We start from the raw sequence: 27,132 nt of genomic DNA on the forward strand, positions 1-27,132 counted from the left end.
AATGAACATATACATTTTTTTCTATGAATACAGAAAAGACAAAGGAAGCTGTATGTGGTGGTATATGCCTGCAATGTAAGTACCCTGGGAGCAAGAGGATTGCAAGTTTGAGCCCAGAATGAGCAAATTAGTGACTTGGTGAGACCCTATTTCAAACTATACTGCACTATATTACACTAACCTAACCTAACCTAAACTAAACAAAAAGAATGGCCAGGGATATATCTCAGTGTAAAGGCAATGGGTGCAATCCCCAGTATGAGACATGGGGGAAGAGACATTTAAAATGAGAAGAAATACATACCAGACTACACGTCACTGCTGATTATATGTTTTAAGTGCAATTGATTAAGTCTATCTTTGCCTTTTGAAGTATTAAACATTTTGTGGTGCCAGAGATTAAACCTAGAGCCTCATGCATGCTAGGTAAGTAATGCAAACTGGGCTATATTCCTTAGCCCCTTGTCTTTGCTTTTCATAACCCTTAGCTGATGGGGACTAAGAATTCTAGCAATTTGGGAGAAACTAATGCCTATCAAAGACAGAACTCTGAATTTAAGGAACCACGTAAATACCTAGAAAGCCATAGTCTAAGTCTTTATTCATCTGTTTGCAGTCATATCATTGTATGAAGAAGTATTTGTAGGCCTAATCACACATGGAGCAGTCTTATCTCAGGCAACCATGTTGTCTACATCAACATAGGATAAAACTGTGCTAAGGACAGGGCTATATGATTTAAATGTAGGTCTTTATGTTCTGGATAAAGTCATGCTTGATCAAATGAAGTTTCTCTGTTAATCTGCTGTTTATTTTATGGTGCACAAAGGCAGGCATCAACTTTACCTTTGCATCTGATCCTAAGCAGATGAGAATGCTAAAAGATTAATACTTAATTTACTTGCCCATCCATCTGAAAGATAATAATCTTAGAATTTATGGAAGTAGTAGACATTTTTCAGTCCGCTTGAAACTGGAATGAGAAACCTTGCCTGTTTAGTTTCACTGCTCTTAGTAAGGTCAGTTTGTAAGGTCATATTTTGTACGGTGATTTGTTGGACAAGACAATTTTGGTTCAATTAAAGGACCTGTTACTGTGGGGTCACTTATGTTTATCAAAAATAGGCTTCTCTGACCATGTGCTTATATACTGGGAAGAATTTGCTAGGTTCCTGGAACTGCCCTCAATGTCATCTTTCTCTCTGAAGACAACTGTTTACAACCTCTCCTGGGGGAAGTCTGATCCAGAGAACTGCTTAAGATACCTTTATTTCTCAAGTTGGAGTTAGAGAAAGAACTCTGAAGAGACTGGAAGGATTAGAACTACCAATATGCAGTAACAGCAAATTGTGGGCTAGAAAAATCAGTACAATAAATTTCCTTCTCTGCTTTTATGTGTTAACTAAAAATTGTTACGCAAAATAAATTCTTTGAGATGAGGGATTGTATCCTTTTATCTTTTACACTCTACTATCTTGTACAGTGCTTTGGTAAGTACTGCATAAATGAATGAATGCATACATGCAAAAGCAAATGAATTACCTGCTTTCCTCTAAGTGTACCAGTACAATTTTTTGAAATGGCTCAGAGGAAAACTGGAATTATAATCTGAGAGACACTGGGGAAGTAGATTCAAGCAAAATTAGCATTCATTCTAGGGAAATGATTTAAAAAATCATAGGAACAGAATTATTAAGATCTTTACTAAAAGAATCATAAGAAATTTGAAAGACTACTTTCACTGTGTTTTGTTTTTTAGACACTGAAAACATGTGACTAACTGTGGTAACATGACTACTCAGGAGATAACAGGTTACATGTGGAGTATATGCATTTGTGTGTATGTTTCTCACTTAAGTGACTATGCACAAACATTTTCTGGAAAACCTAGTAATCCACTAAATTGGGAAATGGTCAGTGCAGATGTCACTACTATTTAATCTCTCTGTTAAGACAGGGATAGTTCTCTTTCTAAAGACCAAGGGAAAAACAGGCTGTATACTTTAGGAGATGGACTAACTTTGTAGCAAAATAATTTTAGCAAGCAGAGTCTACACTGAACAGCAGTTTTATTTCACATATATAATGATATGTGGATAAGGAAAATCTGCTAGAGATGGAAAGAAAAAAGGCTTCTCATGTCTTTAATTACCTTAAAGATGTGTGCTTTGAGGATATGATGTCCCAGTTCAATAGTCTGCTGTCGGTTTAGTTTTCCTTCTTGGCGGGAAAACCAGAAGGCAAGTAACGTGTGACCACTTCTGCAAGAAAAATAGACTCATTTTAGAATTGCAATGCCTCGGTTCTGCTTTGAGGAAGTGTTCAGGCCTAGCAATTTCCCCACCAAAACTCATTTGACTAATATTTTGGGGAAGGGAAGTTGCTGCTGGGCAGATAATGAGTATGATAATGAGTTCCCAGTCCTTTACCCAATCACATGTATATTATAATCAATGAATGAACATCACTTCTCGCTGGACTACAACTATATCACACAATGGTTACGTTAAAAGATTTTCACTTTTATTTTCTGTCTCTGTCAGCAACTCTTATTTTTATGCCCCATTCCCTTAGCAGCTCTTATTTTCTCAATGCTTAAATGTTAGGGCTGCTTCAATGATTTTTGTATTAGTATTTCCTATTACATCCTGTTTGTATTAGCTCATTCATCCTCAGAGCCAGTGTCACCATCTACCACCTTTAGGTATTTTTTATCTAGACCTCTCTTCTCAGTCTTAGACAAGTATTTGCTTAAATATTTACTGGACTTCTCCCTGTGACTTCTCCACAGCACCTACACTCAACAGGTTCTAACTGAATTAACCACCACTTGCCCAACTCAAGTCTTCTCTGTTCAGCTCTACCAAGCCTCCACCCTTTTCCTGAGTAGAGTACAGCACTGTTTTTAGTGCCACCAGTGTAGATCGTACATACCTCTAATAAAATGTTTGCCATACTGTTACAAGCTCTTTCCTTCACTAAGCTGTTTTTCCTGCTGGCTTACAGTCCTCCATATCTCCCTGCCAACAGATTTCCTATCTGCTCATTAAAGAAAATTCTTTTTTCTGCATCAGGATATTGTCTTATCTGTCTATAATAACCCAGAACTGCCTCTTCCCTCTTTTTAACTGTGTGGTCAGCTGGTCTGAGGACAAACACCAAAGGAAGGCTAGGATAACATACTGCAGAATTACAGAGCCTAACCCCTGACTATAACATCCAAACTACCCTAACTTTGAACTTGCTATTATATAAAGTAATAATTTTTAAAAAATACATTTGATTTGGAATTTTCTCTGTGTATGTGTGTGTGTTTTGGAAGTAGGGATTGAATCCATGGCTTTCACACTGAGCCACTGAACTACATGCCCAGTTTTTTTTTTTTTAACTTTGAAACAGGGTCTCAATAAATCACTAAATTAACTACCTGGAATGGGTTCAAATTTGCAATTTTCCTGCCTTAGCCTCCTAGAGTGCTGCAATTAGAGGCAGGTTAACATGCCCAACTTAATGATACCTGTCCTTAAGCATGAATGAGCACATATATGCTTATGGAGATATGTGGGATATGTGTACATACAGGGCGTATATATTTTTAGTTTAGCTTATGAAAGAAATTTGGATATTCTCCATAATGCCTAATATATAAAAATGCTCACTAAAAATTTTTAGAAAAAAAAACTGGACATTAAAGAAAGGACAACTACCACCTCTGGGATGTATATTTGTACTGCATTAGCTATAAACTTTAGGAACTCTGGACACTTGGAAGTCTATGGCTCAGCAGGTTAGTGTCAGCACTAACACTACTAACCCAACTCTTTTACTCCTTTCACTTAGAGAGCCAGAAAACAAGAAAATGAAACCAATTATATTGATTTCTGGTCTAATGAACTAATCGAACAAAAGTATTAAGTGAACTTTTGCTGGTGATATTTCCCTAATAGGAGGCCAAAATATCTAATGGAGAACTTCTTTTTATATTGAACACTGGCTCTGCAGTTAGGTTTAACTTGAAAATCTTACACTGAAGTTTGAAACATTAACATTATTTCATTCATTCATTCATTCATTTTAGTTTTAGTGAAGAAGTTGCAGGACAAGTCCCATCTTACACAGAAATCATCTCAAAGATTATTTCATTTAATAAGATTTAAAAAGGAAATCCTAACCTTTGGCTTCACAGTTTTAAAAAGTTGTAATGGATGCCAGGTCAATGTAAAACAAAAACAAATATACTGGTGAATATTTAATTGGATAAGATTAACCATAATAAAAAGAGAGTTATTTAAGTACAGGAACATACAAACAAGTGCATCTTATATGGAACCATCACTACTGTCTGAAGGCTGAATCCAGGGTTGTTTTGAGCTCATAAAATCTGATTGCCACTGACTTTTATTTATTCTGTGAAAGCACAATTTAGCTGGTAGATTGTTATAATAGAGCACAGAGAAGTCAGATAATAATGAAAATCATTTATAAAGTGTCCTATTTTCAAGGTCTTGAAATTCTTTCCAGTTATTAACAGTAGAATTATGTTTTATTTTATTTTAAAGGAATAAAACCAAACAAAATAAAACAGAAAAAGCCAATCAAAACAAAATAATTAAAGTGATACAGGACTTCAAAACAAGATAATAGGAAATCAACAATGGCTACCATAATATATCTTAATATCTTCAAAATAGCTACCCATATCATCAGACATAATAAAATCAAACACAACAAAATAAGACCAAACCAAATGAAACAAGTAGGAAATTAACAATGACTACCGCAATCCTACTGGCAGTTGAACTCAGGACCCTGTGCTTGCTGGGCAGGTACTTGTGCCGCTGAGCTATATCCTGGCCCTGACACTGAGTTTTTAAGAGTTCCTTCTGGATTCTGTTTATCAATCCTTTGTTACATATATAGTTTGCAAATAATGCATTTTCTCCCATTTGGTGGGTTATATTTTCACTCTGTTGATTGTTTTCTTTGGTGCAGAAGCTTTTATTTATTTTATTTGTCTTTTTGAGACAGGGTCTTGCTATGCAGTTCAGGCTGGCTTTGGGCTCACTTTGTAGCCCAGGGTAGTCTTGAACTTCCAATGATCTGCCTGCCTCAGCCTCTCAAGTGCTGGATTACAGGAGTGTGCCACAACTCCTGGCTGGTGCAGAAGCTTTTAGTGTGATGTAATCTCATTTATTATTATTATTTTCTTCTGTATTTGTTTAGTGTGCTTCTGGGGTCTTCTCAAAAAAATCTCTGCTCTTTCTAATGCCCTGGAGCATTTTTTTTTCTTTTAGTAGTTTCACAGTTGTACTCTTTAAGTTTTAGCTTCTTACTCTTGCCATTCCCCTATGTCTACTATCCTTCATCATTTAAGTCAAATGCATAAGTCACTGATACTATTATCCTTACTTTCCCCCCACCATCAAGTACTTTTGAGTATCTCCCAAGTGTCTCTCTCACATACCATATTCTTCCTTATAAGTCTCGGCATTTTTCACCTAGACTACAGGCCTTATAGCTAGTGTTCCATTTGCAGTATCTTCTCTTCTTCAATCTATCTCCCATACACTGTCAGATTTATCTTTCACATCATCAGAGTTAACTCATTAATTCCTCCTCCTCAAAAAGTTACAGAGGCCCTCTGTTAGCTACATAATAAAGTCTTAAACATGGTGTTCAGGATTTTTTCCTTCCTCTCTTTCCTCCTTTCTGACCATGCACCTTATCTTATTTTCTCTTTACAGGTGACCAAATTCCCCAAAGTCACTTAGAACCTTTACATTTCTCCTTGCTTCTGTCCTGCTTTTCTGTTCTGTCTGCAGTGCTCTCCTTGCCCTCTGCTGCCTTTATAAGTCCAACCTATCCCTTCAAGGCTGAACTCCAGTACAATCTCTTCTTTTTCTTTGTCTAAGTTCCTATGATACCTTACGCTAGTAATGATGAACCTTTCAGAAGTTTCAATGACACAAACAGCCCCTTGAAGTATGTGTGCCGAAGGTTCACCTTATACCATTGCCTTATACTATGGCATATTATTGCTATGTGTCTAACTTCCTTTTAGAGGAAGTAGTGGCTATAGCATAAGGGGGTGTCTTATCTATTTCTTTAGTGGTTGGTACAGTTCTTAATGTAAAAGAGAAGTTCAATAAATTTTGAATTATTTTAATTATTGGGCAGCAGAAAGAAAACAAGGATTCCCAGATCCACTTCACAGTATACTATTCATTTTGGCCTGGACTTTATAGGTATTTCTCTTGTTCTTGTGTAGTACTGTGAAATGGTGTAAATATGGCTCAAATATTAGGAATAGACTGACGTTCCTGATATTTTTCACCTCTTATATTAAAATTTATGCCTACAGTTAAACTTTCTGTTGCACTAGAATCTGCTAGCTGCTATCTAGTCTTAGAAAATGATATCCATGTCTGAAAAAATTCTTGCTTCTTACCAGACGTAGTGGCATATGCCCATAATCTTAGTATGCTGAGGGCTGAGAAAAGAGGATCTCAAGTTTGAGACCAGCCTGCACAGGTAATTTATTTATTGATTTAGCAAGACACTATCTCAAAAATAAAAAAGGTTTGAGATTATAACTCAGTAGAAAGACCCTTCCAATCCTCATACTAGAAAATAAACCTTGCTTCTGATTATAGCTTATCAATCAGTAACTACTTCTGCTTTTTCATGCTTTTTTATAAAAGCTAAGTTTTAAATGCATTTCTAGTCAACTTGTGTTATTGTTTCACATTCAATGTGGACATGGAAGAGCCATATGAACATGAACTGTAAGTAGTGATTATAAGTAACATTCCCCAGATGTATCTGTAGAAATGTGTAGAATGGTAGTAGACTTAGAATCTGGATAGGGATTTGCTACATTCACCCATTTTGCCTCACACCTTCCTATTGTCTTTCTGGTCTGTTGGGATATCACCTGGCCCTAAAACCATGGACAGCTCTTGTCTGTCCCAACAATGAAGCTGGCAAGCCTCAGAATGCAGACTGGTATTGACTGTATTGAACTGACACAATGTGAAATGTCAGAAATTTACATAGGAAAATTTGCCACTTCTCTCTTCCTTTTCAGCTCTGTTTACACCTGTAGCACAGCATTTTGCTTTGAATTCTAGCTAGTAATAAATGTGTCTATTACCACTCTTGAGACATAGTAAGAAGAGTGAAAAAAAAAAGACATTTCTATGGATCTTTGAGGAGTTTTTCAAATATTGTAACCTGTAAGCTTAAACTTAGTATAAAAATTAGTACAGTTTACCATTGTTCATTTACTAATTTATCACTAAAAATATTTTTTGTGTCCTACTTGTGTGTCAGGTATCCTACTAACCATTAAGAAGACAAAGGTAAAATAGAAAAGGTTTTTGTCCTCAGACTCATGTCTTAAAAGGGAAAGTGAACAGTAAACAAGTGATACAGATTAGAAAGGAAGTAAAAGGTTGCTATGATTTAGATAAAAAACAGGGAAATTAGATAAAGTGACAAGTAGAAGTCTCTCTGTGTGGCATTTAAACTGATATCTCTTGGAGGATTGAAAAACAGTTCTGGTAAGACAGAGACAGTGATTCCAGATGGTGAAAACTTAAGTGCAAATTCCCAAAAGTGAAAAAGAGAAAATTCTAGGAGCTGGCAGAAAATAATGAGTAAGAGAGAGGATGAAGGAGCTCAATTCAGACAGGCAGGCTAAAGCTAGCTCTATACGTACAGATCTTGAAGAATCTGGCTTTGAGTTTAATTTGATCATAAGAGTCCACTGAAAAATTTTCAGAAGAAATTGCAAGGTCAGAATTGTGCTTTTAAAAAATCATTTTGACTGATGGTGGACAGGAGCAGTCAGGGGAGGAGCAAGATCAACCAAGAAGCTAAAGTAATCCATGTGAAAGCCTCTGGTGTGGTCTGTAGAGATTAAAAATAAATGGAAATTTACAAGTAAAATCTAAGTGGTAGAACCAGCTAGATACACTGAAGGCTATAGTAAATGAATGTCTCAGAGCTGTGAGTTTTCATGGTTAAAATGACAGAGCTGTTTGCATTTGAAAATCTCTAGAGAAGGTTGAGTGAATTCTTCTACTTGCAAGAAGGAAAATGTGCTGTGAAGTTCCATTAAGTTGGCAATAACAACTTCTGATTGCTGCGTCATTAGTCTTTGTTTGACAACCAAGGAAAACCTTTGGGATTCTTATCTTTTGATTTAGCCAGCATTGTTTCAAAGATTCACCAATGGGATAAATTAGCTTCTATTTCTATGTCACTTTCAGTATTAAAAACTTCTCAATTATTTGCTCACTTCAATCGCATTTTAGATATCTAGATGCAATTATTTTAAACTGATATTTTCTATACTAAACTTAACCAACTTAAAAAGTAGTATTACTGGGCTGGGGATTTAGCCCAGCAGCATAAGTGTCTGCTTGGCAAGTGCAAGGTTGTGAGTTCGATCCCTGGTACCAAAAAAGAAAAAAAAAGTAGTATTACTTTTCTATAGCAAAACCAAACAATATAGAATACAAGTCCTTTCTATGTCTTGTTATCTTCTGTAATGTTTCATGAAAGAATAAACACTAAGCATTTATATCTGTGAAACCATAAAATGATAATCTCTCCCATCATACCATAAACAGAACAATTTCTCTGAATATATACCGACTTAGCAAATTTCTCGTAAGGTTATAACAGTCAGAATAAGTAGTTTTCAGTTTTACCTGGATTTAGTGAAGAATTCTGATTATGAACTTTTTCCACATTTCATTTTGGATTTGGAAAAGGAAACAAAAAATACTATGACCCATCATCTGATGGTTAGACAGTTTTAAAGATAGTACCAAGTGACTAATAGTTGTAGATCTCATGCTGAGGTTAAATACCTTCATAAAGTTGAAAGATATCCATGTATTGATAAACTAAGTAGATTTCATATATCATATCACAAACCCATGACCTTGTGTCACAAGAGTAATATTTCAAATTTGAGTTTCAAATTTATTTTTAATACTAAAGGGGGGTTAGAAATTGAATAATAGGAAAAATATTCATTTTCAAATTAGACAAATCTCCAGTAATACTGCAAATCAATGAACTCTGTCCCTGGAAAGTATACATCCAAACCTTGACATAAGATTAATTTCTGAGCTGGGCATGGACGCACATGCTTGTAATTCTAGCACTTGAGAGGTAGAGGCAGGAGGATCACTGCAAGCTCAGGGCCACCCTGAACTACATTGTGAAGTCTGTCTCAAAACAAAACAAAAATCAGAACAAAAGGACTGACTTCCATTTAGGAATAAACAAAGAATTAAAAGTGAAGCAGATCTAGACACTGAAAAAAAGAATAAAGAGCTAATGCTTTTAGGAGGTAAGGTCATCTGCTAATATTCAAATGTCCGTAAATGATGTTTGGTACACCTCCCTTTTGCTTTAACTCTTAAACTCCTAAGGATTGACTTAGTTCCAAGAATGTCTTTTCCTTTCCTTTGTTTAACTGGTTTGCTGAATTCTCTCCGAAAGCTTTTAAAAAGCAGAATCTATTCTACAATTTAAGGGTTTGCTATGGAAATCCACAGTGAATATCAGAAGCAGTGACCCTGAATTTGTGCCTCAGTGAGGATAAGGTTAAATGTTATTTTACTTGGAGAGTCATGCTTAGACCAAAAGAACAAACAGAATCACTACGAACTATAACATGTCATTTTGTTATTCTATATATTCCACAAGAAGCCAGGTAGTAAAGGTCCCTGACATAGTTACTCTTCCTTTGGGAGAATATGTCCTCTTTTCTATCTAGTACTATTTTTCTAATATTTTGCTTTGTGGCACAGATTTTGTAGCACCAGGTCTGCACTGTATAATTCACTAAGTAAATATATAATTCATTACCAAACAAATTGAGAACAATCTTAACAAATCACTAATTTTAAGCAATCAATTCTGGTCATAAAGAAGTAAGTACTCAACTATTCTCACAGATAAGAGTAACTTGGGTAGTCTTTGCTCCTTCCTATTCATGTACCATAATATTTACTATTTTTATTTGAGGAAATCAAATTAAACCAAATTAGCCATTGTCTTAGTTACTTTTCTCACTGCCAAGACAAAATACCCTACTTCAAAGTTAAAAGAGGAAAAGTAGATCACAGTTTCTGTAGGTTTCAGCTCATAGTTGGCTGGCTCCACGGCAGGGTGGCATGGCAGAGAGGAATTGCAGAGAAATAGTCCATGACAAGTAGGCAGGCAAGAGCAAGTGAGGGATGACCACAGCTCTTTCTGTCCCTTATATCTTATCCAGGTTACTTATGGCTGGTAGCACTCACATCCTTAATGCTAGTGCCCTTGATCCTAGCATTGCACCATGAATCAATTCCAGTATTATACACTCTAGACCCAGCCACTTCTTACAAAGCCTCACTTAGAGGCTTTGTCATCTAAACACAAGTGGTAACAGGCTTCTATATCATGACCTCCCAGGTTGTATCAGCTCAATGCTCATTATATAAAATTCACAACAAACTTTCGGTCCCCAATGGTCTACTTTCTCCTTTTTATATTTCTACCATCAAAGGCACTAATGGTTTGAATAACAAAGACCGGTGCCCTGTTCTCTCAATCACCTTACTTAAAATGCACAGGTTGCCACAAATGGACTTTTTACTACTTTATTCTTAGCCTAATAGCAGGGATTAGTTCATTAGATTAGTGAATTAATCTGGTATCTCTGGGCCTAAGGGAATAAAATTGGACATTAAACTCAGGGTATGACAGAGGTACAGCAATGATGCACAGTGAAAAGAGAAAGTAGAATAAGGTGGTAAGGTCCACAGTTTGCATGCTTCAAGAGGCATCTCTTTGTTGTTGTGGTGGTGGTGGTGGTAGTGATGATGGTGATAATGGAGATTAAACTCTTATACATGCTAGGCAAGTACTACCACTAAATTTGAGAATACACTACATTCCTATTCCCAATTCTTTTTTTGCTTTAAGACAATCTCATACTAAGATGCTCATATCTTGAACTTGTGACCCTCCAGCCTCTTGAGTAGCTAAGACAAGAGGTATGCACAACCATGTCTAGCTAAGGAACACACTTTTATCTAGAATGCAAATCCAAATCTTTTGATATCATATGGAAGTTTTAATAACAATGTATTTTAATAACAAATTATTATTATTTTTGGTACCAACTCAGGACTTTGAGCTTGTCAGGCAGGCGCTAGTGCCACTGAGCTAAATCCCCAGTCCTAACAAATGATTCTTCAGTGATACTTAGCTTACATTTTGGTAAAAACATAAATCCAGGAAAAAATATTATCTGTAACCCTTTTTTTTCTGTCATAATTGAACCTTCATGCAATATTATATCATTTCCTCTGGTATATCCATTCTTTGGACAGATTCTGGGACAATAATAGTCTTCTTCTCCCTACTCCCCCAGTACTATGAGTTTAACTCAAGACCTACACAGTAAGTTGTATCCCCATCCCCTTTTTGTTTTTATTTTGAGATTAAGGTCTTGCTAAATTATCCAGACTGGGCCTGAATTTGTGATCTTCCAGCCTCAGTCTCCCAGAGTTCTGAGATTACAGGTATGAGCTACTACCACACCTGACTGGAAGTCTAATAATACTGTATTTAAAACAAGTATGGTGGTGTACAGTTGTAATTCTATCTCTCTGGTCGGCTAAGGCAGGAGGATCTCAAATTCAAGTTTTGCCTGAACAATGTAGTGACTCAGCAAGACCTGTCTCAAAATAAAAAGGGTCAGAAAGGTAGCTCAATGTGAAGGCTCTGGATTTGATTTCCACCACAGAGGGACGGGAATGGGGAAGGGAAAAGAAAACACAACCTTAGATGTAGCACTGACCTCTGGCTCTACTATTTCCTTTTTCCAGTGCCATTCTCAGCCTTTCTTCTTTAGTTCAGGCAGAAGCTACTTCCTTGGGTGGCCTATCTTTAAGGAAGATCAACTACTTTTTGACATCAGTAGAATATTCTCCTTCATGTCTAATTCCCTAATAAGGTCAACAAGTTCAGAGTTAAAACTGAGCACAGAAAGTCCAGGAACACGGATGAAAAGAGACGAGCATGTTGTATTGTTTTGAAGACCTCTCATTACAACAGAAATACACATTAGGCAATGGCTTACTTGGTGTGCCTTTAAAGCAATGAGTTGGTCTTGTCTGGTCTACTGAAATACACTGGATATGGAGAGAAGTGGGAGAGGAAATGGAGAATGGAGGGGGAAACACTGCCTTGACATGACTGCATAAAACACATATTTTAAGGGCTAGGGATAAAGCTTAGCAGCATAGCATCTGCCTCGTAAGAATGAGGTTGTGAGTTTGATCCCAAGTATTCAAACAAAATGAGACAACCCCGTATTTTAGCCAGGTGTGGAGGTGCATACCTGCAATCCCAGCACTTGGGAGGGTGAGGCAGGAGGATTGCTATATGAGTTTAAGGCCAGCCTTACTGTTCAAAACCAACCAATCAACAAAACAAAACAAAACAAAAGAACAAAATCTGTATTTTCTTCTTTTGGAGTCCCTGAGGATTTCATCCTTTGTAAGGATATTATTTCAGTGGTAGATTGATTGCCTTGGACCTCAACTCTGGTATGTTTTAGACTAGGAGAGCATACTGGAGCAGGACTTTTCTAGAAACTGATCTCAAAGTGATTATTACATAATTCTAGATCAGTCTGTTCCTAAATATGTAGTTGCTAACTCTATGTATTAAGCACTACAGCAGTATTTCCCACCCCAACTCCGTGGCTTCACTTTTTATGTTTTTATGTTAGTTACCCAGTGTCAACTACAGTCTGGAAATACTAAATGGAAAATATCAGAAATAAACACTTCATAAATTTTTAAAAAATGTGCTGTTGTGAGTAAATATGATGAAATCTCATGCCACCTCATCTGTCCTGCCTGAGTCTTGAATGATTCTTTGGCTAGTGCATATATGCTACTTCTCCATTAGCCACGCAGTAGCCCTCCTTGGTTACTGCAATATTAGTAACTTTGCAATATGGTATTGCAGAGTTTGTGTTCAAGCAATTCTAACAATGGCCCTCCAGCCATTGCTTACAATTTTGATACGCCGGAAAGAAGCTGTGAAGTGCTTCCTTTATATGAAAAGGTAAAAGTACAATAAGCTAATTCTGACTGTCATACAACTTTTAATATAGCACACTGTTAAAATTATTTTTATTATTAAATACTGTTACAAATTTTAAGTTTTACATAATTTATAAATTGAACTTTGTCACAGCTATGTACAAATAGGAAAAACTACAGTACCTATATGGTTTGGTCCTGCCTGCAGTTTCAGTATCCAATGGAGGGGGGTGGTGTCTGAAAACTTGTAAGGAAAGACTACCTTACAACAAAATCCTTTTGGAAAAACCATACAATTTATGTAACAGACTTAGACTCAGTTTTTTGTTTGTTTCTAAAAACCCTGTGTCTAAAATGTTAACAGCTGAAGAATGTTGAACTTAATCACAGGAATTAGGCACACACGAAGGGTCTCCAGTACTATGAAGAGGAAGAGGGAAAAGAACATACCCTGAATCATTTCTTTGTACTCTGTACTATTACTGGTGTTTATCTCCAAGACCTCACTTAATTCTCACCAATTCCAAGAGAAAGGTACAGTATAATGCTTTTATGTAAATAAAAAAACTAAGTCTCAAAACTTCCATGTAACATTTTCCAAAGGTTACAATTCTAGAAGTAAGATTTTCACACACATAATTCGACTCAGTGGTTCCTCTTCTTTCCACTACAGTTAAGTTTCTTTAAATATTTTTACCTTGTCACGGAAAATATCATACATTCTACTGTTTGGCTTACTATCACCATCAGAATCTGGAACTAATTTCCTAATGAATCAGCATGAAGTAGATTAAGCGGCATGCTCACAAGCACAGTAGTTTGTGGAACACAGTCACAAGGGCAATAAAATCCAAGCATCATCAGATTTACAGGCTCTCTGATGAGTCACAGTTTGAGGAAAGAAGTCTAATTTGGCCTTTCTTATTTTTGTGCCAGAAGAAACTCTGGAGTTACGTTGTTGGGAGTTTCCAGGAATTTAGTACTAATTTTAACTTCTAAAATCACCTATTAAAGATTCCTTTAATAAAAGGGTAATACAGAAAACAGTGGAAAGCACAACTCATAAGGATGCTAGAAACTAGGTTTTACCCAATAGAATGGTAAATAGTTACATATAAGGCCTAGTTTGTTGAGTTGATAAAGATTCTCAAATTAGGGTCAAATTTATGAGGAAAGAGTGCTGGGGTGGTGGCAGTGGTTAATTAATAATGTCTGCCATGGATGCAAGGATTGAGATTGGTGGTATTTACCATATTTTAGTATTCTATTCTTCCTCTCTTTACCTACTTAATAACTTTGTGACTTTGTTCAAGTGATTCAGTTCCTTTACAGCCTTTATAACTAAATGGGGAAAAATGGCATATTATCTGAAAGCAGAGTGACTAGATTATATGATTTTGTCAAGTCTTTGTCAGCTATAGGGTTTTCACTTTTACTTTTTTTTGTTGTTGCTTGTTTTGGGGCAAGGTCTTGCAACGTAGCCCAAACTAGCCTTAAAATGGCAGCCTTAAACTGTTCTAAGTGCTAGGATTATAGATGAGTGTTAATCACCTTAAAAAAGGCCAATAAAAAATTTAAAATTTAAAATGCTCTAAGATGAAGAGATGAAAAATATGTCAGTTTCAATATCGGAACAATGAGGAAATCTGTTAAATGGTTATGTGTGGTAAAGATTACTCAGGAAAAACATAGGAATTTAGGGAAATACTCTAAATATCTGTGTAGACATTGAATATTAAAGAAATAACATAGTGAGAGTACGATTTACTAAGCTTTCATCATAAGTCTTGCCTTGAGAACAGCAATGATGTTTTCTCTATGGGAAACATTCAATGTAGAAAACTTCCCATTACTTTGAATACCCATGCTCCATACTACAAGTACAAAATAGGCTCAGAATTACTCATTATAGATCTATATCTTACCTGGGATCACAGAGAAATTTGGTTTTCTCTCCTTCTTCTCTCCAGATAAGCCATTCTCGAAAAGAAGGATGTACAAACATACGAGTCATATCTCTGCGCTTGATTAGGAACATGGAGAGGTTCTCCATTCTCTGCTGAAAATCTTCCCATTCTAGTGTGCCTTCAATGCTACCAGCATTGATGGCCTGAAAGATATGCTCATCAGTCAGTGGGTGGAGAGAGGCCACTGCCACATTCAGGAGAGGCATCACCCGATCAAAGGAAGACTGGGTTGGGAACTTCATATTGCACTGAAGTAAATAAACCTCTGAGAGTGAAACAGGAACTACTTTGTAGCTAGAACTCTTTAACACTAGATAGCCTTTCTCTATGAGGTCAAATGTGAGTTTCAGGTATAGATAGGACCCTTGACTGAGGGTCTTGAGATGAGAACTGAGCTTGCCAAATGTTGTATTGTCCATTTTGCCATTAAGTGAAATGTTATTCTGGATCTCTGAGCTGCTGTGTATCCGGTGCAGGATGTAAGCCTGCAGGTCCTGGTCTATGGCTTCATTCTCTTCTAGTCGATCCAAAAAAATCCTATGGAAAGGCAGCAACTTGGTAATTTCCTAAAACAGATGGAGAGAGAGAGAAAGAGACAGAAAGACCTTCAGTTTCCCCTAACTCTTGTGGATAAACTGTAACATTTACAAATTTACTCAGAGCTTCTTAGTGGTCAAAGAAAAGAGGAAAACATGATCAAGTATTAGTATCCACAGACTAAAACAAATTAGCTGCAGAGGAGGGACACAAAACACTTTTCCTAATATTAAGACGTAAGAAAAATCTTCATGGGTCTTTGTAAAGAGACTTTGGGACTCATTGCATGGTCAGTATTCTAAACAGTTTTCCTTTAGAGCTAAAATGAAAAATGGAGTGTTGCACAATTCTGGTTGTATTTTTTTCCAGTGTAAACCATGGCGTAAGGTCTATTCAGTTAGACAAATGTATAAGCATTTGAAGAGTATCATGTAACTGTGTGGCTTTTAATAAAAAAGAAACAAAACCAGTGTGGTTTTCTAACCTTCCTCATAAAAGGACTCATAAAAGTTAACATAGGCCTTCTGGAGATTCTTGAGTTGAAAGGAATATTTCTAATAGTAGAAAGCTTGGCCTTTTGGTGATCGGCTTGGAAATGATGTTGGGGGAAGGTGGCTTAGTGATGACTCTTATATACTGGATTCTATCATTCTTATATTTGTATAGACTTTGTCCTGTTAAGTACCCATTTTCACCTCTAAATCTATTTCTTCTTCTCAACTGAGCCACACAGATATATACCTCATATGCTTCTTTCCATCTACAATATTAGCCTCGGATTCTTTTCATTTTCAGGAAAACTTACAGAAAAGTTTTCTCTATGTTATTTCTAACCTCTCTAATTCTATTCTCTTATTTATTCCAATCAGGGTTCAATGTTATACTTTACTGGAATGGTTCTCGTCAAGGTTATCAGTAATCTTGACTTTACCATATCAGTTAATTACCTTTCAGTTATCAAATTTCTCTTTCTCTCAGCAGTATTAAGACACAGCTGACCATACCTTTCTGTACCTTTTGAGTTTCTGCAGTTTGCTCCCATAGCATGCTCATCTCATTTTCCTCTTAGCATACTAGCCAATCTTATCAGCCTCTCCTGTCTTTTATTTTCATTTTCTAGCAAACAGGCCCTAAACTGATTTTAAGTACTTGTTTCTCTTCACTAGGTAGTCTCATTCCCTAGAATATTTAGTTGTAAACATCATCAATATGTCGAAGATACCTTTTATGTTTCCAGATTATTTATCTGCCTAGAGTTCCCATCTTATACTTCTCTGTACTCAACAGTTAACACTTAGATGTTTTACAGACAAACTTAATGTGACTAAGTCAGAACTAATAAATTTTGTGTCCCCATCAAATCTTTCAAAAAATGGAATTACCATAGGCACTAACATCAAATTCCTGGAGGTATCTGTAATTTTTCTTTTCCCTCAAATTACTACTCCATTCATTTGCTCATCTGAACCTCCTAACTAAAATCTATCCATCAAGTCCTGACATTCCTTCAAAATATACTGCAAACATGACACTTCACATGGTCTCCATCGTTATCACTCTAGTGTAAGTCAGTCACTATCATCTTTCATCTATGTTTCCATTTGAATTCTTTATTATTATTATTATTATTATTATTATTATTATTATTATTATTATTATGTGGCACTGGAGATTAAGCCCAGGGCCTTGGCTATGCTAAGTAAGTGATGTACCACTGAGCCACTTCTCCATTCCTCTACTTACATCCTTGATCCTCTGTATTTTATTATTATACAGCTAGCAGATAAAGAGATCTTTTAAAAAGGTACATCATTTTTATCACTTTATAAGGTACCCTGGACAAGCCTTTTCTATCTTCTCTATCTAAAACAATTATCATAACTGTTAAATCTTCAACCTCTAGAACAGTGCCTTACACAATCCAAGTATTTAAGAGATGTTTGCAGAAATAATGACTGTGAGATTACTTTTAAGACCTATAAATTATTTTAGAATGTCAGTGCTGAAAGAAATTATATTTTTTCTGTACTGGGAATTAAAAATAGGACCTCACTCATGCTAGGCAAATGTTCTACAGCTGAGCTATATCTCTAGTACAAGTAAATAATTTTTAAAAATTCTTAGTTGAAGAAGTGGGGATGTAGCTTAGTGGTAGAATACTTGTCTAGCATGTATGAGACATGAGATCAATATATATGTGTGAAGACAATGAAATATGGACTTTGTAGATTAGGATATATAGTACTTTTTCTCTTCTTTGGCATAGATAAAAATTCTGTTCCACACAGATGTGCTTCAAATTTCTTTTGCAATTGCAGATAGCAGTATGTGAAAGTATATGTGAGGCTAATACTGCCTAAATATACATTTGGTAAAAACAAAGACTACATTCCTTGAGGCTTCTTAATTTTATCTTTCATCTGTAACAATAAAACTATTGAACAATTAGTTGTAAAGACAGAAGGGGAACTTGATGCAAGATTCCTTTTTTTTTTTTGGCGGTACTGGGGATTGAACCCACAACCTCATGCTTGCCAGGCAGGTACTTACACCACTGAGCTAAATCCCCAGCCCTTGATGCAAGATTCTTCTTCGTGTATTAATAATTATCACAGGGAGTTGTGTCAAAATAGGTAGGTAAGTAATATATTAATATATAATATTTTAATATTCATGAAAAGAGGATTTGGTAGTACTGGGGATTGAACCTAGGGCATCACACATGGTGGGTGGACAAGTACTCTAGCACTGAATTATATCACCATTATTTTTATTTTTTGAGATAAGGTCTCTCTAAGTTGCCCAAGCTATCCTTAAGCTTGTGTTCCTCAGATCATAGCTTCCTAAGTAGCTAGGATTACAGGCGTGTGTCACCATAGGTGGTGAGGGATCCACCCCCCAAACTATGCGTAAATATGTAAAGATACCAATTTGACTACAATAACAATGGAGGGAAAGGTGGAGTCATTTATCCTTAGCCCATACATTTTTATAGGATTTAGTTCTAGTTCCTGGTCCTTTGCCTAAGGTAGCAATAGCAAACCTTTTAGAACTTTCAATGATACAACAGCCTGCTGTGGTACATGTACCATAGGCTCACCATCACTAACTAGGCCATTAAGTGAATAGTTATAAGCAAGGAAGATAATAAATACATTTAAAAAACACAACTTATCTCTCAGTTGCAATAAATTCACAGCCCTAATACTGTCACTGTTAGAAGACATAGAACATTCACCTTAATGCTACAGAAATGTTGTTAAAGTAGAAGCAAAGGGAAGAACCAAAAAAAAAAAAAAATATCTGTCTTGGGCCTGGGGATTTAGCTTAGTGCCATAGCACCTGCCTGGCAAGTGCAAGGTTGCGAGTTTGATTCCCAGTACCAAAACAACAACAAAATCTGTCCTGAGATGGTAGGTTGCACTGGATTTTGCATAGTATTACATGATTTAGAAGTGAAACAAAAACCAAAGCTCTAAGGATTTTCTTTGTATTGCTGTCCTCAGGACAAATCCAGAAAATAGGCATATTTTATCAAACCTTATTCAGAGGACTGCGAGTAGGAATTAAAGTTATATCTAGAAAGATCGTATCTCCTACCTTCTTTGGGAACTATTCTTGATAGGTGCTAGTATATAGTAGAGATTTATCATATATCTTTACTAAGGGAACTAGGGAACTAGAATCTAGACTTCTTTTAGTTTAAACCCTTTCCAAGGGAAACAATTTATAGTTCAAAAACAAACAAACACATACCTGTAAACTGGTCCTAACTGTTACAATTAGTTTGAGCCAAGAAGGAAATTTTCCAATCATTTTACTCAGAAATGATACAATTGTATCCCCATAATCCGGTTTGTGAAATTCTGCTTCATTTAATCCATCAATTAAAATGATGAAATCTTCATCTGGGATTTTTCTCTCTGAGATAAAAAGAAACAAATTACTTCATAATTACCAAGTAGATATGTGAATTTTTACTCGGTCCTTGATCATGTATCTGTCCAGAAAAAAATGTTAGAAAGGCCTCTTATGATGCCTTGAATGCTCACGGTAAATAATTTTATAAAGATAGGAAATAATTCATTCAATGAATTCAACTGTGTTGTTTTTGCATAGTATAGAAGATTTTGTCACATATATGTGAGCATATGAATCACAATTTCAGGAATATCCATATTATCAGTTGTGATACAATATGAACACTAGAGTTTTAAGAATCTGTACATGAAAACTCAATTTTTCTCTTACACATGAAAAACCTAAAAAGAATATGCTTGTTTCCCCTGCACCGATCTAATAGCATTAGAGAGAATAATGTCATATGTTATTTTGGGAATTTCCCAAAAAAGATTTAATTTAAAAGTCTAAAGCAGTATAGAGGAATACATGTGACTTTGTAGCGGGAAGGAAGGGATGAACAGAAAAGGAACCCTAACTAATAGACCTCAATCAGTAGATTATGTTGGAAGATCCTTGTGGCTTCCTGGTCTACACCCAAAGAAACCACAATTAACCAGTGTGATCTTCCCAGGAAAGAAGTCATGTGGAAAAAACATCTGGCTGTTTATATTCAGTACCCCTCCAGATTCCACTAGATCATAGATTGACAAAATCAATTTATTTCTGGGGCTCAGCCAAAGAAGGAGTTAAGTGAGCCTTAAGGTTTCTGTTCTCATTAAATGCTTTTCAGTTCTTGAACAACACTGAGCAAATTAGAATTTAAAAAATCCCCAAATCGAAAAACATTTTTGTATAAATCAACCGTGAGTGGTAAAAAAAAGGTACTACTTGGTAGAACCATACAGGATTTGAAGGGAAGAAAGCAAGAAGTCATTAAGTGTCTGGTCTAGAAATAAGTTTTTGTCTGTGGAGGAAAATGAAAATGAAGCTGAGTTCAGAATAAAAAGTCTATAGACTTCTAAATAAGATAGGCTCTTTTTGTCAAGAGTCAAAAACAAATTATACATGCTATTTCTGTTTTACATTTGAACTTACACAGATCTCTTATGATAATAAACATTTATATGTTTCCTCTAAAGCAAAGCTTTGTATGAAGTAATTTAATTCCAATACTCTAAATACTATACGGCAGTTCTTAAATTATTGCTTTACTGTGGTGACATTTTAGGAAAAGAAATGAACGATGAATTCCACTCAAACTATTAACAATGATTATTAATGAAGTGGCATTCTAGGTAATGTAGGAATATGAAAAAATACTCAGGGAATCCAAAGAATTAAGAACAAGAGAGGATTTGTTTGAAACTAATCAGGATTTACTCAAACAACTAGGAGGCTACTATGTTCTTGACTTTAAGGACTCTGGCTCTCTTAAGCTTAACTGTGTCTTTACGTCTCACAGAAGAATTTTCTATTTATGTCTGTCTGAGTATCACCATCTATCCTGTCCAGAGGTGAGCAGGAACCATCCTGTGTATGGCTCAGGAGAACCCACTGCAATGTTTTCAAAAGCTGGTTTTTAAGTAGTATAGTATATATAGAATTTATATACTATACACTGGAAATTGGCAAACATTAAAATCAGCTTTCCCATCCTGGATGGCTGTTAAAAATTTACCAACACGGGCTGGAGATTTAGCTCAGCAGCATAAGCACCTTCCTTGCAAGCAGGCTGTTGTGAGTTCGATCCCCGGTACCAATGAAAAAGACCAAAAAAAAAAAAAAAAAAATTCCAACAGAACAGACTGCCTACATTCATCAACTGTATACCTCCTTTAACTTCACATAGGTTTCTTCCTAAGAGAGACACAATCTTCAAGTGGAGAAAAAGGCTGGTCATAATGGATCTGTACCAATTTTTTTTTTAAGAGAAAAAAAAAAAAGCAGTACAAACACATTCTCAAGCATAAACATCAAGAAAGAGCTCTAATCTTAGCACTTGGGAGACTGTGGCAGGAGAACCGCTGTAAATTTGAGGAAATCATGGCTACAAAATGAGCTCAAGTCTAGCCTGAATTGTATAGTGAAACCTGTCTCAAAAAGACAAAAAGTTCTCTAAAATAGAGGTAGTTGTGGTGACACATGCCTGTAAAGCCACCACTTGAAAAGCTGAGGTAGGAGGATTGCCTAGAATTTGAGGCCAGCCTGCGCTACAAAGTGAATTCAAGACCAACCCTAAACTACATGGTGCATAGTGAGGCCCTGTCTCAAAAGAAAAAAGAAAAAGAAGTATGCTCTGAAGTATGATGTAGACATTTTAATGAAGAGGTAATTCATTTGCTAATAAAATTAATCTTTCATTTGCACAAATTTCCAGTAGGGTGTATTACTCATCAAAGGAGTAAAAAAAAGACAATATATTATTTCATTTAAAGAAAAATACTTTTTCTTTCTAATCAAGATCAAGACACTCTTCTAAGTCCTGTTTTTTGTTTTTCTTTTAAAAGTTCTACTTCGAAGGAATTACGCTTCACCTATGAACACAGGTATATGAATATCAACAAGTCATTTCATCAGTTAAGTAGCAGAAAGGCATGCTTATCTAGGGATATCATAGTTTTCAGGATTCATAACAATAAAGGAAAAGAATTTACACTAATGCTACCAATAGTGTAAAACAATGAAAACTATTCCTAAAATAATTCCTTTTCGTTTGGTAAATGAGGGGTCTCAATTAAAGATTTAAGAAATGGGATTTTATCTTCAGACTTTGTCTTTCAAATGTAACCAGTTTTAGGAAAATGCTTCTGCATGTTGATCTTCAAGCTTCTGTAGATTTCATTCATTTGTTTAGTTTTGGTTTTTTGAGACAGGATCTTGCTGTATGTTTCAGCTGGCCTTGAGTAGTAGTCCTCCTGTCTTTAGCTTCCCAAGTGCTGGGACTACAGGCATGCACCACTGCAGTTGGCAGCAGCCTTTTAAGTAATACACTAATTTAGGAACTTTTACAAGATTTTACAAATGAAAATTTAAAAAGAATTAGGGACTAACAAAGGACTGCTACTTATATTTTACTAAGAACATTAAAACTACAATTATCCATTATTAACTTTATTTCACAGAATAAAAATGTTTTAACATTACATATTAAAGATATTAAACTTTGTATCCATACACAATTTATGTAAAACTATATTATATCTACATTCACGTAAATTCTAGGCAGTCTCCATTTTTAAATTTTTGTCATGGATTAACTGAAAACTCTGGTTCTTAAGAGCCATTGCTCTGACATGTCACTGCAAGAGCTTCCCAAGCCCCTGAATGTTCATTTTTAATCTCTTAAAAAGATACACCCACCACTTACATACACACAGCAAATATTTGAACTGTCTTCTTTAGTAGTCCCATTTTTAGACCTTGCCTAGGTGCCTAAGAGAAATAATTGCAAAGACTGCTGGAGAAAAGAAAGTAGCTAGTAGTAGAGTTAGACTGAATCCTAGTATATGAGATTACATTTAAGTATTACATAGAAATCATTAGAAGTGAAAAGACTCAGACAATTTTTTTTATCAAAAAAGCTTTGCATTGCATCTAAATTATCTTTTAGCTGTAAAAACAAATTACTATCTCATTTCACATTTGTGGCTGAAGCAGAAGTCTACTGAGAAACCTCAAAAGCATTTCCTTTGTTTTCATTATACTTGTGAAAATTATTGTGAGAAATACTGACTCTAATTTTTTAAAGAAAAATGTACAATTTGAAATTTATTTCCTGACTCTACATTGAATAGGCTTTACATAAACTTCCCTGGAAACAATACTCTATCTAACAATGAAAGGTTATGTATTGTAAAAGTTATTATAATGAAATTTATATGCAGTGAAATGAGAATGTCTAATTTTTAGAGGTTTCATAAATGTTCTCATGTAACCAACACCTCGATGAAAATGTACAGAATTTCAATCATTCCAAATGTGTTGTTTGTGACACTCATGTACACTGTTAGATGTATTATTAGTCTGTTCTTTTTTTATTCCTAATATATATTCCATTGAACGAATATGCAATTTGTTTATGCATTCTATTGATGCACATCTGGGTTTTTTCCAGTTTTTGACTACTATGAATGAAGTTCCCAGAAACATTTCTTACTTTTGTTTGTTTTTGAGACAGGGTCTCGCTAGGTAGTAGAAGGATTCTTATGTAAGTCTTTTTGCATATATCTTAATTTCCCTTAAGTAAATACTTAGGAACAGAATTGCTTGGTCATAAAGTATATACTTTATGACCAAATATACGTAACTTTATAAGAAACTGCCAAACAGATTTCCAAAGTTAGCTGTATCATTTTACAGTCCCAACCATGAGAGTTTTAGTACTTTTTCATTCTCATCAACATTTAATGCTCATTCTTTTCAATTTTAACTATTTCAGTGGGTTAGAAGTGGTAAATTATAATTTTAAACTACATTTCCCTGATAATTAATGACATTAAGCACATTTTTCACATCCTTGTATGATATCAACATATGTTCTTTTGTGGAGTTTTTAAATAGCCTATCCATTTTAAAATTGGATTGTTGAGGGGCTAGGGATTTAGCTCGTGGCATAAGCGTCTGCCTTGCAAGCAGGCAGTCATGAGTTCGATCCCCGGTACCGATAAAAAGGAAAAAGACAAAAAAAAAAAAAAAAAAAAAAAAAATTGGATTGTTGGATGGCATGGTGGCACATGCGTATACCACAGCTATTCAGAAAGCTGAGGCAAGAGGATTTCAAGTTCAAGGCAACTTAGGCTGTCTTAAAATAAAATAAAATAAAATAAAAAGTGTTAGCGAAATAATTCAATGAAAGAGTGTGTTTGTTATACACAAGGTCCTGGATTTGGTGCCCAGCGCCACAAAACAAACAAATAAAATAAATGAAAAAAGTATATTGTTTATATTTTTCTTATTGACTGGCATGTATTCTTTATGTATTGTGGATACAATGCTTTTTCTTCACTCTCTTATACACACACCCACACTCATACACGCTCATGCACACACATACACACACCCACCAGATGAGTATTTTCTCCAATTTGTGACTTGCTTTTCCTTTTTCTTAGTGTTAGCTTTGGCTCAGAAGACATTTCAGATTTCAGGTGATGAAATCTAAAATTTGAGACAGGAACTCACTAAATTGTCCAGGCTGGTCTTGAATTTGTAATCCTATTACCTCAGGCTCTTGACTACTTGGTATTACAGATGTGTACTACTGTACCTATTTGTTACCCTTTAAAATATATCCTAAGAAGTTTTTACTTACTCCAAGTTGTGAAGATATTTCCTGTGTTCTTCTGTTGCCTCTAGAGATTAAACTTTTCTAACTGGGCCCCTGATCCATCTTACATTTGTGTACAGTGTAAAGACTGAGAAAAATTTTTTTTTTGGCAGTACAAGAACCCTGTACTATTGAGCTATATCTTCAACCTATAATAATAGTAATAATAATAACAATAATAATTATTATTATTTTATTTATTTTTGTGATGGTGTCTTGTTGATTTTGTGCAGGCTTGGCTTGAACTTGTAATCATCTTGCTGCAGCCTCCTGAGTAGTTGGAAGAATAGGTAAGTGCTACCACACCACAAAACATCACTGCCACTATACTTGGCTGGGACTCATTTTGTTTCATATACATTTATTTAGTGGTCCCAGGACTATCTGATTAACAAGAATTATTTTTCCTAAATTGTCTTGGAACCTTTGAGAAGAGCAATAGATTACATTTATGTCTGGATTTATTTCTATATTCTCTACTATGTTCCACAGTTCTGTTTTCCATTGTTGTGTGATTACCTGTCAGTGGAGTGCTGGAGCTGACTAATGTTAGCTCCTGAGAGCTGATTAGCTAAATTTTATGCAACAAACAAGTTTTTCTCTAAGATGGTTGTTAAATATTTAGTGAAACATTACTGCCTGTCATGATTATTGTAGTAATCTGTAATGTTCAAAGTCTTGAAATTAAATACTACAATTTTTCAAAAATTTTAAAGCTATTCTTGTTTTCTATTCTATTCTTGTTTTTACTTAGTTATTTTTGTTTTCTATAATTTTCTATTTGTTGTAACTTTCACATAAAAAACCTGTTGGGATTTTGATGGGAATCATGTTGAACCTACAGACCAGTTTGAGGAAAAACTGATGCTTTTCAACCCATATATACAGCATATCTTTTCCATTTACTCAATTCTTTAATTATATCCTGGTAAGATTTCATTGTGCTTTCACTGTAATGATCTCATACATTTTTTGGTCAAATTTGCTTTTTTTTTGGGTGGTACTGGGGATCAAACTCATTACCTCACGCTTGCCAGGCAGGTGCTTATGCTGCTGAGCTAAATCCCCAGCCTGTCAAATTTATTCTTATGTATTCATGGTTTTGATGCTACTAAAAATATCTGTTCTAGTTATCTTTACAACATCAAACAAGTTACTTGAGTGGCAGGGCTAGAATCATTTGGAGGGTTCTCATGCACAAATTTTGTGTCAGGATTATACATCTTCACAGCATGGTGATTTCAAGGTAGCCAGACTCTCTATATGGTAATACATGCCTCTGAAAGAAATATTTCAGTGAAAAAGATGAGAGCTGCATTTATATTCTAATCTCACTGTCACACAGCATCAGTTTGCAGTATTCTGTTGGTTGAAGCAGTTAGAATCCTGCTGACTGGGAAGTACATTCTTAATGGGATGAATGTTAAAGAATATGTGGCTATGTTTTAAAATTGTACAGTACTATTTACACTTCATTTTTTAATTGTTCTTAGATATTTATACATTGGCCTTATATATGAAGTTTTGCATTTATTAGTTCTAACAGGATTTTTTTTTTGTAGAGTCTAAGGTTTTCTCGGCAAACAAGACAGTTTTACTTCTTCTTTGCCAATCTTTGTAATATTTGCTGGCTTATTTTCCTATCTTACTAGTTGGGACCATCAGTGGATGTTGAATATAAGTGATGAGACTGACGAAGGTTGTCCTGCTCTTGATCTTAAGAGGAAAGTATTTAACATTCTACCCACTAGTTGTATGTTTTTTGGAGTTCTTCCAATCAAATAAAGCTTCTTTCTAGTCTTAGTTCACATAATTATCATTCTTAATTGATGTACTATTTTGTCAAATGCTTTTCTGCATTAAGCTGATTAGAGGAAAAGTAATAAGAACTGTGGGAATAATAAAACCAAAATGTGTAATTATCATTGTAAAAAAGAGAGGAAAAGAAAGTGCTCTAAAGGATATAACTGCAAGTATATTTAAGCATATAAGATAGATAACCATATTACTGAGTTTTTGTGGGATCACTGAACAGAACTGTTTGCAGTCTCACTGTTTGAATGTCCACTTTATATGCTTTAATTTTATAACTTGAACAACTATTTCTAAGATGACAATATGTAATCTATTAACTAGTGATTTCTTACTGTTTATTTTTTTTTAATTCTGTATAACTTGTACCCTTTTTCTGTTTTTTTTTTCTTTTTCTCCTTCAATAAAATAAAAAAAAAAAGAATTAAAAACAGTGGTTGCACAGTAGGGAGAAAAAAAAGAT

General features: G+C 35.2%; 1 protein-coding gene across 12 annotated transcripts in view; it reads right to left on the reverse strand.

Annotated features, from left to right (window-relative positions):
* Tanc2 (tetratricopeptide repeat, ankyrin repeat and coiled-coil containing 2) overlaps positions 1–27,132 on the reverse strand; it is a 463,309-nt gene that overhangs the window by 62,605 nt on the left and 373,572 nt on the right. For all 12 annotated transcript variants that reach the window (XM_063242114.1, XM_063242113.1, XM_063242108.1 and 9 more), the window contains 3 exons: positions 19,385–19,551; positions 15,050–15,657; positions 2,153–2,261 (listed from right to left, as the gene is read on the reverse strand). In XM_063242114.1, coding sequence (XP_063098184.1) covers positions 2,153–2,261; positions 15,050–15,657; positions 19,385–19,551 — 884 coding nt within the window. The remainder of the gene's footprint in view (positions 1–2,152; positions 2,262–15,049; positions 15,658–19,384; positions 19,552–27,132) is intronic.

The sequence above is a fragment of the Cavia porcellus genome, unplaced genomic scaffold (genome assembly GCF_034190915.1).
Source record: "Cavia porcellus strain 051 isolate PalLab524CR breed Dunkin Hartley unplaced genomic scaffold, mCavPor4.1 scaffold_32, whole genome shotgun sequence".
Classification (NCBI taxonomy): Eukaryota; Metazoa; Chordata; class Mammalia; order Rodentia; family Caviidae; genus Cavia; species Cavia porcellus.